The sequence below is a fragment of the Acanthisitta chloris genome, unplaced genomic scaffold, assembly GCF_000695815.1.
Source record: "Acanthisitta chloris isolate BGI_N310 unplaced genomic scaffold, ASM69581v1 scaffold10640, whole genome shotgun sequence".
Taxonomy (NCBI): Eukaryota; Metazoa; Chordata; class Aves; order Passeriformes; family Acanthisittidae; genus Acanthisitta; species Acanthisitta chloris.
In genome coordinates this window covers 4,201-16,240 of record NW_008653354.1, presented here as the reverse complement: position 1 = coordinate 16,240, position 12,040 = coordinate 4,201, and the positions used below count along the sequence as shown (strand labels likewise).

Below are 12,040 nucleotides of genomic sequence, written 5' to 3'. Positions count from 1 at the left end.
AGTCAGGCAGAATTGCTGCAGAAGTAGTTGACTATCAAAGGAGAACCCAGAAATGCTAATGCACATAAACAGCTGTGCATCCATCTCAGTTCCAGTGTGTCCCTTCCTGCTTCCATGGGAGAAAGCAACTCTCTTCAGCTAAAATATTCTGCTGTGGTGGTGCACCTTCAAAACACTTGTTGTCAGCACCAACAGCACCTGAGAGCTCTGGTGCTGCTCCAAGGTGTTGCATGTGGACACAGGTATCTCATGGGAAAGGTCATCTCCCAGAAAGTAATTTCCACCTCCCATCTCTGAGACTTCTTGCAGCCCCTCTGTGGTGTCCTGCCTCCTCCCACAGAGCTGAGAGTTGTACAAGCAAAGCACAGTTCTGATGGAAAGAGGCCCTGACAGTCTGGGTGTTGGGGGAAAGGATCAGCAGTGTTTTTTGCAGAGGGAATTTTCCTGGCTCGGCAGACCCTCTCCACTTGCCCTTGCAGCTGAGGTGTGGAGGAGATTCAGCTTCACACATGGTCCCCAGAAACCTTTCAGAGAGAGAACTGCTGACAACTGGACCAGGAGAGCTTTCACCTGACCCTCAGCGAGGTCTCAACCAGACCTTGCTGCTTTTGGGAGCTGCCTATGGAGCAGGTAAGCCTGGTCACCTGTGGTGCTGACTGGGTGTCCTTCCCAGCTGTGCTCCCGGTCTGGGCTCTCCCAGCGCGGGGTGTGGGTCACGGCCTGAGGCACTGGATTTAGAGCTCTCCCCGGGTCAGCACAGCCAGAGCAATGCCCAAGGCCTCGAGTCAACCCAGCGCAGGGAAATGACACCGGCAGGACGGCTGGTTCCTCCAGGACATGTCCTGAATGCAACCTCTGCTCCTGCTGCAGCTCTGTCACAGAAATGGAAAGCCATGGCTTTAATTTGGTGTCTCTTAGCAGGAGAACTTTATGGGCTGTTCTGTCTCCCGGAGAGTGTTCAGTTGTTTTCTGTGCTGACTCTACCACAAAAAGACAACAGCAAACTCCAGGCCCTGGCTAATGTGGGGGGAGAGGTTTGCTGCCTTTGTGCTTGTCCTCAAGAAAAGGGTTTTCTTTCCCCTCGCAGGTTTTTCCGCTTTGCCAAGCGCTTTGAGATGAGATTGTCTCTCATTCACTGTTTGTTCACGCACTGCGTGACGGAGCTCTGAGCTCTCTGGGCTTTCATGTCCTGTGTAAAGCAAGAAATGATAATTATAATCAAACAACTGCCTCGCACTGAGCTGACACGGCTGGTTCGTGGGGCTCAGCGACAGGCAGAGCCGAGCACGGGGCGGTGGGTTCCCACAGCCTGTGCCCATCCCTGCACCACGGCTGGGCAGGGGCACAGCACCACTTGCCCAAGGGCAGGCAGGGAACAACTGCCAGAGCAGGGGGTAGGGAAACGCACGAGCACAACAAACCAGTCATGAGGAAAACATCTGTGCCTGAGTTCTGGTGCTGCACCGTGAGCCTCGGCCACAGGCAGAACGCTGCAGCGCTGCGCTCACCTCTGCGCTTCCCACTGGTTTTGTAACGTGCTGCCCTGAATCTCCTTGCCGGAGGGGCTGGTTCCCCCTCAGTGGGCAGGAGAAGAGGGAGGAAGGTGCCTCCAGATAGCCCTGGCTGCCCTGGGAAGACCTCGTTTCCCGTATCAGATAGCAGCCACGCGTGGCCGCGGCGCTGAGCCGCTTACGCCAGCCTTGGAGCTCCCTTGCCAGGAAAGGGGTTAAGGAAAGATAAAGCCAGAGCGTTATAGAGACCATATGGAGGGGAAGAAAACCCTTTATCCTGTAATTGGATTCGCTCCCTGGCGGAGGTGAGGCTGAGTGGAGCTGACAGGCCATGATGGGCGAGGCGCTGCCAGCCGCCCGTCCAAAGCAGGATGTGTGTGCACAAACTTGTAGATCAATCCATTAGAGTGGATCAAATAGATTTAAATGCGTGGCAGGGAGAAGGAGGACACAGATGTATTTACAATTCGGTTCGGTGGGCTGTTCCTCCCCCAGCAGGGATTACCTCAGCCATACCTGGTGGCTCTGAGGTAGCTGTGCCCTCTGCCACAGCCCAGTGCCACCTCTCCCCCTCTCACTGCATCCACCCAGGACAGGTGAGGTGCTTGGTGCTGTGCACTTGCTTCTGTCCAAAACATAAGAGTGCACAGATTGTCTCCTGTCTCCCACCCACAAGGTTTGAGCAGGAGGGACACCAGCTCATGTTTTCCACACAGGTTCTCCATCACCATCCTGCTCCAGGCTCTCCCCCTCAGCACAGCCTCGCCGGGGTGGATGCACCGAGCCATAAGGCAGCGAGGAAGTGGGGAGAGCTTCACCACGCCAACCCTTCTCATGGTATGTGCAAGCAGAGAGCCCCTGTCACGTCCCAGCCCTCCCTCCCGCAGGGATGCAGGTAATGTCTCTACAAGCACCGTGGGATTTCCTCGGAGAGACAGACAGTCTCTAGGCCCTGTCATTTTCTTGCCAAGGAACTGAGCAATCCCAGCTCAGCTGTGAACCTGCTCCGCTCCGTGTGGTGCTGTCAACACTTCTCCCTCAGTGCCAAGCAGGGCTGCAGCAGAGTGGGCAGGTGTGCAGGGCAGCGTCCCCGGCCCCGTGGCATCACTCAGCACTGCTTGGCACAGCCTGACACAGCCCCATGTGCTGGGACTGTGCAAGGCAGCCAGCCATGCTCTCATGGGAGAGATCTTCCTGCCTTGCAAACTGGAATCAGGTCCTTGCTGGAATTGGTTCTGGTTTCTGGGCTGTTTGAGCCAGGGAGGTGATGGGCAGGATTTAACAGGGAGAGTTGGGTCAGGGAGCTGCATCCATCTTCCCTCTCCAAGCTCTCCCTTGCCCAGCTAGTGTCAGGTGCTTCCCCACAAAGTCAGACAGGGAAAATAAAGGCTTTTATCTGCCTCCAGAGGGATGCACGTGCACGGCATCACCTCCCTCGCTCTGCAGTGTCCGGCGGAACAGCCGGGAAAGGGGGTTCAGGCACACAGAAGTAATGCAGCTTTTATTTTTAATATGTAAATCTCATCTGAATTGGAGCCCTGCTATTCCCCAGGGCTGTGCTGTGGCTGCTCGTGGCCCTTCGCGGCGATGCTCTGCGTGCACTGCCTCGTTTTGTCAGAACTGGGTCAGTTTATTTTCCTCCTCTCTAATACAGGCCCTTGGTTTTCTCTGTGGAAGCCTGGAGACTGCTGTGACATGGGCAGCTGGGCTGTAATATTTGGGGAAGCAGCACAGAGGAAATTTGGGGGTTGCCTGCTTGTTTTCCCTCTCCAGCAGGGCTGTGCCTGGCTGGGCTGGCTCCTCGCTCCAGTGTCCCCATGGCACCAGGAACAGCCAAAACAGTGTCCCAGCTCCCAGAAAAACCACATCCTGGTGGTACTCTGGGTGTCCTGGGGAAGATCATAGCTCTGGCCGTGCCCTCAGGCAGCTGCAGAGCCTCATCCCCTGCCTTCTGCCCCATCCATGGGCCCCTACTCCTCTTGCTGGTGGATCAGTGTCCTGCACCACAATTCATTTTGTCCTCTCCTTGCTGTCCCTGCTTTAAAGCCTTTTAGGGATTTGCTCCAGACCAAACGTGTCTCCCTGTGCCCTTCATCCTGTAATTGGATTCATTTCCTCCATCCATCCAGCCCAGGCTTCTCCCCATCCCTTTACGTAACGCTGCTGCCTCGGGCTGTGCCGCTCGCGGCGTGACCTGCGCCGCTGGCACCGCGGAGTTCTGCGCCCGCTCCTGCCACACGTGGGTCCCACATTGGGCCAACGACCCTTTCCTCCTGCAGCTCCTGCTCCCTTTCCCAGTGGGTTGTGGGTTCCCTCCAGCCTCTGTGTGGCTCGTGCCGCAGTTCCATCCCTACCTGACCCCTCTGGGCACGTGGTGCTGCCTGGAGCTCCTGCACCCCACGTGGCTCCAGAGAGCAGAAGTGCAGCAGCCCCATGCAGAGGAGCAAGGCATGGGCAGGATTGTCTGGAAAAATGATGGGTTTTTCCACTCCTTTCATTAATATTTATTCTCCTTAATTCCCAGTCTTTACTGTTTAGCTCTCTAAAGCCTTTGTGGTTGAGAGGCTTTCGCTGAGGTTGCTATTCCGCGTCTAAGCAAAATATCCACGGATTAAACAGGCGTTTTATCAAATGTGAGTCCTGTGCTGGGATCAGACCTGGCTGCACAGGCCCCAGTGTCTCTGCAGCTCTTTCTGCTGCTGGCAGAGTTTTCCGTTCGGTTGTCCCAGCCGGGATGGATGTGCTGCTGTTCCCTGGTCCCTTCCAGGATCAGTGACCAGGCAGCACGTTGACTTGTCACGTGCACAATCTCTTTTTCACTCTGAAGGCTGCTCACAGAATGAAATGGTGCCTTGAGAGCCAGAAGGGAGATAAAGCACCAGCAAACCCTCTTCCTGTGTCTTAGATCAACAGCCACTCACTGCCCAGAGGTGCTGGGATGAGCAGGGGGAGACTCCTTGGAGAGCACTGATCAATCCTGGGCGTGATCCAGTCGTTGCCTCGGGAAATCTCCTGGGAGCTGGCACCACTGTGCACAGCAATCAACGGCTGTGCCCATTCCTCCTTCCCCCTCTTCTCTTTCCCACACCTTCTCTCCTTGACCAGCACGTGTCAGGCACGAGACTGGTGTGTGATCAGCACGTGGGTGGCTGATGTCCATGGACAACACCTGCTGATGCTGCTGGTTGGGTCCTGACTGCTCCCACCTCCCCTTTCCTCAGGGAAACCCCTGGCTGCATCGAGCCAGGGCTTACCTGGGCACCTCACAGGCAGTGGGGACCATGGGGGTGGATTTTGCATCCCGTGTGGGAGCAGGAGTATGGTCCATCGTCCTCCTGCTGGTGTTGGCAGCATGAGCAGCCCTGCAAACAGCCCTTTATTGCCTTTCCTGGTGCCTCGGTGTGTTGGCTTGCAGTGCTTAACCTGATCCAGTGATGTTTGGCATGGGAGCAGCGGCAGGGAAGGAGGGATAGGAAAACAAAAGGTCAGTGGGTGCCTGGAGTGTGTAAAGACTGAATTGCTCTTCATCAAATCTAATAACTCTCCCTGTGAGCAGGGCAGGGAGCTCCTGGGCTGAAATGTTGAGTGATTTCCCTTCCTCTGAGCTCGAGATTTGGATTATGGGAGGTCCTAGGGTCTCCCATCGCCTGCCTGGGGTCACCAGCACCCAGGGAGGGCACCCAGCCCTGTGGGATGAGCCAGACACAGCCCCTCACTGTGCCTCAGGCTGCATTTTCTGCCACTCCTAAAAATACTCCTGAGCCTCCAAGTGAAAATTCGGTGCCTTGGGTTTGAAAGCCAAAATGGGAACAGCTGAGCTGCATCCCATCGTGTTTTCTCACCTCCTCTCCTTTCTCTCTTCAATTCGCAGGCAGGGAGAGGATGGCAAAGGAGTGACCAAAAATGTAGAGAAATGAAGCAAGGAAACATTTCTCTCCTGTTTATGTTTTCCTGCCTGAGGGAATAGGAAGTTTTTATAAGTATGGGAATTAATTTTATTAGAAAAAATGAGGGGTTTTAATTCCAATGAAAGAGGATTGTTATGGGAGGCAAAAGTAACTGAATGTGAGTGGGGTGAGACAGATTCCTGTGCGCTCCAGGAAGGGGATCTGGGGCTGGAGGACACATTTTCCCAAGCTGGTGGCTGCTGTGGGTCTGTCAGGGCTGTGGGGGAACAGGGTGGTGTGGCCCACGGTGGCTCTTGGGGCTCTGACACCCCCAAAGTGGAAGCTTTGCTGGGGACCCCCCCGTGCCTGCCCAGAGCAGGAGCATGGGGTCTCACTCCTCCCCACTCCCACCCTGTGCTCTCCACTGCTGCAGAGGCTCCAAGCTGAAATTCAGACCCATCCTGGCTCGGATCTCCTGCCTTTCTGCAGCCACTGGCCAAACATCCTGAGCCTGGAGCAGCTTGGAGGGGAAAGCACAGGACATGGAGACAAATGTTCAGTGCTGCTGGCACAGGGAGCTCGTTCCCCCTCGGTTCCTTGACACTGCAGTTGATACACGGCTTAATGGACTGCACTTCCACTGCCAGTTTCCTGGGAAAATTGCTCCCAATTACACCAACATTTAACTTTAGGAACGAGCAGAACTGCACACAGCCCCATTTTGCACATCATATTTCTGTCGAGCTTCTAACCTCTGCTGCGATTTGGCACCACAAAGCAGGGGAGTTTTGGGGGCTGCAGGATGCAGACTGTGCCAGGGCTGCAGCAGGATGGAGGGTGTGCATTCCAGTGCTGGCAGGGACATCTCCAGCCAGGAGGGTTTGTTGCCATTTATCCTGGTTTTGCAGTGACGAGAGGATGTGCCAAGAGCTGCGTTTGTGGACTGGGCACAGCCAGAGCCGAGCGGGGCCTGTTGCTCCCACCTGCCCTGGCACTTCCACTGCAGCTCAGAGTCACATCCCTCATTTGCAGCTCCACGACTCCTTCCCCTTGGAGCACTCCTGCATAATTAAGAGGTGAGGCTGGCAGGCAGCTTGCAGCTAATACAGGTATGATTAATTCCCATCTCCCTGTTTGATTTGGAAGGTTGTCCTTCCCGAGGCAGAAGGCTCCGTGGAGGGCAGATGGAAACCTGCCAGGGAGGGACAAGGGGACAAGACATGGGAAAGTTTAGTGCTTTGGAAAAGTGACCCTTCTTGGTCACTAATTTGTCACTTCTCAACACCATCTGCTGACTCGTCAGCTGCATCCATCACAGCCATGCAGAGAGGGCTGGAAAAGTCAATTAAAATGGGAACCGGTGTCAGGTGTGGCTTGTGCAAACGCTTTGGAAAAGGGAGGGGAACTGCTGGGGGTGTGTGAGCTCCTGTGGTCACCACACACAGAGGGAGGAAAGCTGTGCCATCGTCCCTGGGAGCTGTACAGCCCAGGGCTCTCCACTGCCTGGTGATAACTGCGGTGAGTGCACGTGGGTCTGGGAAGCTCCTTAGTGACCGACACGTTTTTAGGGATGTTCCTGGCCCGAATCGAGCGATATTGACTGCTGTGACAGCAGCAGGTCCCTCGAGGCCCCACCTCGTGTGCTGTGTGCGTGTGCTATCGACAGAGCGAGGAGACAGATGTCACTGCCCGGGCTGGGCAATCTGCTCCCCGTATCTCCCACATTCTGCCCGAGCTGAATGCTCTGCCCCTGCTCTCACGGCCGTGGAGCTGAGGGATGCAGGAGGATTTCATTGCTTCCCGACTCGTTTTCCCTCCTGCCTCTCGCCTGGTTGCTCTCGGGTTCCTTCTCACGCCGGGACGTGCCTGGCCTGGTCCCAAAGCCTCCGGCAGCAGCTCCTGTCTGATGGTCTCAGGAGAGCACAGATGAGTCCTGACGCAAGTGGCTCCGCTCTCAGCACCTCGTTGGTCTGCAGAGAGATGTCTGTGCAGGGTTTGGCTCCCTGAGGGGGAGCAGTGTGCCCAGTGCTGGGGATGCTCAGTGGTGCCAGGAAAAGGGGCCACGTGGAGACTCCAAATGGAGAGACCAACCCCTGGACAGCTCTGGTGTCTCTCACTGAGTGCTCAGTTTATAAAGCTCTTTGGTGATAGATTTAGCCTATGCAGTTCTATTTATTACTTCAATGTTTAGCTCTGGATCTAGGGGGTTCATGACCTTAAACCTGTGGCTTTGCACTGCTGGTGGGTCAGGCTCTGCTCTGCATCACCTTCATTTGGGCAACTTCGTTACCACTGTGATTTGTCAACTGCAGTGGAAATATAACTGACACAGGTGTCAGTTTATTGCTGGTACATTCACATCATGTAAACTTCACAGGGCTCAGGATCTACAAAGGCAAACCAGGAGAGAAGAATGTCTCCATCTCATAGATGGGGCAGAGGATGTCTGTGGGGCCTACTGAGAACAGCTGCCAGCCTGGAGGCCAAACCTGGGGAGGGAGCAAAGGGGATCTGCCTGGAAACGAGAGACTCCCAAAAATCCAATGCAGATAATGATGTTCCTTGCCTGGGAAACCTGTTTCCATGCAAACTAGGGAGCTGCCTGCCAGCTGGACAGGGGGCACCTGTGTGGGAAGTGACTGCACACCGGAGCCTGCACGTGTATATAAAGGGAGGGAAAGTCAGCAAGAGCACTCAGGTGAGAACGGGAGCGAGAAGAGGTCTGACCTCCAGCATCCCCTGCCTGCACTCCCCAGGTAGGTGCAAGGTCCCTGTTCCCACCCAGGAGCTTGGGGGGTGGGCACTGCGTGGGCACTCAGACGTGCTGTGCCATTGGCACGTCTTGGCCCCAGCAGAGAGAGCTCTGAGGAGGAGGAGGGAACCAAATCGATGCTGAAACAAGGGGGAAGGAGCTCTCTGCTCACCCCCAGCACAGGAGCATCGATCCCAGCAGCTCCTGCCTCCCTGCTAGCCCTGGGCACCCAGCAGACAGTGAGGAGTGCTGCCCCAGAGCCCTCTGCGCTCAGGGAGCTGCTCTGAGCAGGCAGAAATGAGTCACAGACAGTTCCTGTCGACAGGAAGGATTGGAATTTTTGGGAGACAGCTGGGTAGATAAACGTCCCGTCTTGTCACTGTGCTCACGCACCAGCTGTTCTCCCTCTGCACTTCACCCCATCCCAGGGGGTGAGCAGAGCTGGCAGTGCTGTGCCCGTCCCCACGCACTGGTGCTGAGCTCTGCAGCCTCCTGCTCTGTGCCTCCCCCCCGAGCTGGGGGGAAAATTCACTAGCAACAAAGTACACTGCCTGGAGAGGCTCCGAGCCACAGATCTCTGGGCTGGGATACATGTCCTGCTTGCTAAGTAAGGGAGGGACATGCAGAAACGACGTTTTCTGACTGGAGAAGTGTGTGGAGGTGTTTCTCCGGGGAAGAGGGAGAGAATCCATTCCCAAAGGGATAGTCAGGCAGAGATGAAGGAGGTGAACAGGTTTATTTCTTTGTACACAGCAGTATTTTATTGCAGTGGTAGAGCAAATGAAGAGGCACAAAGGATTGGTGCTAAGGAGGTAACACATTGCACTGCGAGGGAAGAGTTGAGAAATCTGCCTTGATCATTGGTGCCACGTGGGGGTGATGTCCCAGTGCAGGTGGTGGCTCTGGTGCCCCAGTGTGGGTGGGCAGGGGGAGATGGCACCAGTGCTGCCCTGAGCAGTGCCAAGGGAGGAAAGGAGAGGAGCTACAGCCACCTCAGCTAACATCAGCCTCCCTGCCCCGGCACACGGCAGAGGGATGTGACTGACAGGTGCTATGGAAAGGGAATATTTATCAACCTCCACTGGCCATTGGTTCAAGACCAACTGATATTTGTGGGAAAGCTAATTCAAGAGCCAAATTTGACCTAACAATGTCTTTTCAATAATGTCCAAACCAAGAGGTTTCTGAAACTAATTAAGGACCAGGCTCCAATCAGGTGGAGTAGTTAAGCTGTGGGACAAAACTTCATTCAATCTGTCCAGGGAAGATATTTGAATATTTAAAGAGAACATTTAATGTTTACATAAGTCCTGTCCTGACGTGAAGTCACAGCGAAACCACTTCAGCAGGTGGTTTTTAAAGCCCTTTATTCCGGGCTCATATAGAGCTGGGCAGGCAAATGCCTTTCCAGCTCTCTTGGACCCAATGAGGATTCTTAAGAGATCCAGCCCTTCAGGGAAGGTTCCCAGGGGTGAGGAATACCAAACCAAAATGCGCAAAACAACTGTCTTAGGGTTTTTTCCCTCAGCAGCCTCTCTGTCCCGTGCTGGCAGTGGGATGGATGGAGCGTTTTGCTGGGGGTGTGTGGGTCTGGAGGGCTGAGCAGTGCTGAAGGGCTGGGCTGGATGTCCCTGGAGACACTGCTCAGGAACAAATCTGTTTACAGAAACAGGTTTGAGAAGAGAATTGTCAGTCAAGACACTTCTATTCTCAGCTCAGGAGCAGCTGGAAGAGTAAATATACCTCTGGTTAGCTGGGGGATAAGTTAGATTGCAGCTGATGCAAAGCCAAAGGGATTTTGGGCCAAATGTCGCTCTCCACACTTGCCCTGGTGTCTTCTTTCCTGTGTCGTTCAGACTCTCATGATGCTTTCAAGGAAGGTGGTGGCCAGTTTGCTCCTGGTCTACATGGTGTCTCTGCTGGCTGAACAGACCGAAGGCTTCATGCCCTTCTTCACCCACAGTGACTTCCAGAAAATGCAGGTAACCCCTCCACAACATGCTGATAAACCAGAAAGGTGTTTCTTCCTCCTCCCTCGGTCTGCTGGGGCACACTGCCCTTCCCACCAGCAGGAGACACACACACAGGTGTCCTGCACCCTCCCAGAGGTCAGGGCTGTGGGCCAGCACAGACAGTGTTTGAGGTGTGAGACCAGAAAGGAGGAGGCTGGACCCCCCCACGAGGCCTAACAGACCTGTGGGGGTTACCCCTGCAGCCCCCGGGGCTGGTTTCCCTCCCTCCCTGCCAGTGGCTCTGCTTTCCCAGAGAAGCTGCAGCCTCCCATCACATACTGATGGGTCTTTTGTTGTAACAAATAATTAACCATCCGCCGGGTGGTTGTCACCTCTGGGATGTGCACACAGAACGGTTCTTCTTTTGATGTGAAACTAATACTGTTGGAAGGTGTCAGGCAGGCTCAGAGCCTGCAGCTGCTGCAGCACAGCAGAGGGGATGGAGAAATCCCACCTCAGCACCTATCCCTGGGTGGCAGGGGGGAGCAGTTGTCCTCCATCCTTCAGGAGAAGGATGGTGAACCACACATGGTCCCCAGGTTGATTGTTTATTTATCACCCCCCTTGCAGCTACAGACTGAGACTCTTCTAGGTGTGTGTAGGGGAAATCAGTGCCCCAGGGCTGTCCCTGCCCCCCTGAGTGTGTGTCCAGCCCAAAGCACATGCCCAGCCAGTGTCAGTGAGACACTGAGCACAGCCTTCACCACATTTTACATCTGTCAGACTCCAAAGCTTCGCTGCCTTTTTCTTTCGGGCTGGGAAGAAAGGAAGAGCCCTGAAGCCAAGTTTAGCCCCATGAATGGGAAGGGACTGACCTGCAGGAGGGCACAGAGCTCTCCACGTGCAATGTGGCTATGCAGGGCTCAGTCCAACTGCTCAGTGCTACAGAACACAACCAGGACCAGGTCTCTGGGGCAGCTCGGTAAGGTCAGTGTCCTCAGCTCCCATGTCCTGCTGATGGCGTTACCTGGCACAGCTCAACCACAACACGTGTGGCTGTTTACTACAGACCTTCACACATCACTCTGTAACCTGACCTGACCCCAGCACTGCAGCCTCTGCTGCATGGCAGAGTTTCAGTCCCCAGGGCCACGCTGGCCACAGCTAACAGGCCCTTCCCAGTGAGCCATGGCCCTGGGGATGATGCCACACTGGCTCCAGGCAGCAGTGAGAGCTCCTGTCCCTTGATTCTGTGCCCAGCACTGTGGATTCCTGGCTGCTGAGCATCCATCCCTCTGGTGATAGGGTGCAGAGTGGGCTTGGGCCCCTCAGCATGCCATGTCCCAGCACCTCCAACTGCTGTTTTCTCCCTGCTCTGAAGCTGCAGGAAAAGGAGCGGCACAAGGGAGGGCAGAAGAAGTCCCTGAGCTCACTGCAGCAGCTGGATGAGGAAGGATCCTCTGAGCAATCCAGGGCAGATGTCAACAGGGTCAAGACCATCCAGGTATGTTGGGTCATTTGACTCTAAGGAGCCCACAGGGACACACAGGGGGACAAGGACACTGAGATGTCTTCTGCCAGCCCTGCCAGGCAGCTGAGCCAGGCTGCACCAGAGAAGGGTTTTGCCTTTGCCCTGTAAGTTAGCTTGGACACTCAGGTCACCCCTGAGACCCACCTGGCTCCTCCCTTAGGAGCACCACAAGGTCTGGCTTTGCCAAGTGCAGGGCAGGAACTCACAGCTCCAGGGTTAACATGTCCCTTTTTCACCCAGCTCCAGGTGTGCTCCTGGTGTCACCTCTGATCCCAAACATCTCTGCACTGGCAAGACCAGTATAAACTCAGGCCCATACAGCTGCACCCCCAAAGTCTGTATACAGAGCAGAAAATGGGCAATTTTAGGGATTGAAGCACCAGGCTAAGCCCTCAGAGGCATGATTA

At 55.1% G+C, this 12,040-nt stretch overlaps 1 protein-coding gene across 1 annotated transcript; it reads left to right on the top strand.

The window, feature by feature from the left end:
- Positions 1-10,015: 10,015 nt before the first annotated feature.
- On the top strand, positions 10,016-11,606 carry MLN (motilin; the record flags this gene model as incomplete). Its single annotated transcript, XM_009080617.1, has 2 exons — positions 10,016-10,132; positions 11,490-11,606. Coding segments are annotated over exons 1-2 (234 nt in total), but the record flags the coding sequence as incomplete, so codon positions are not given.
- Between the last annotated feature and the right edge of the window lie 434 nt (positions 11,607-12,040).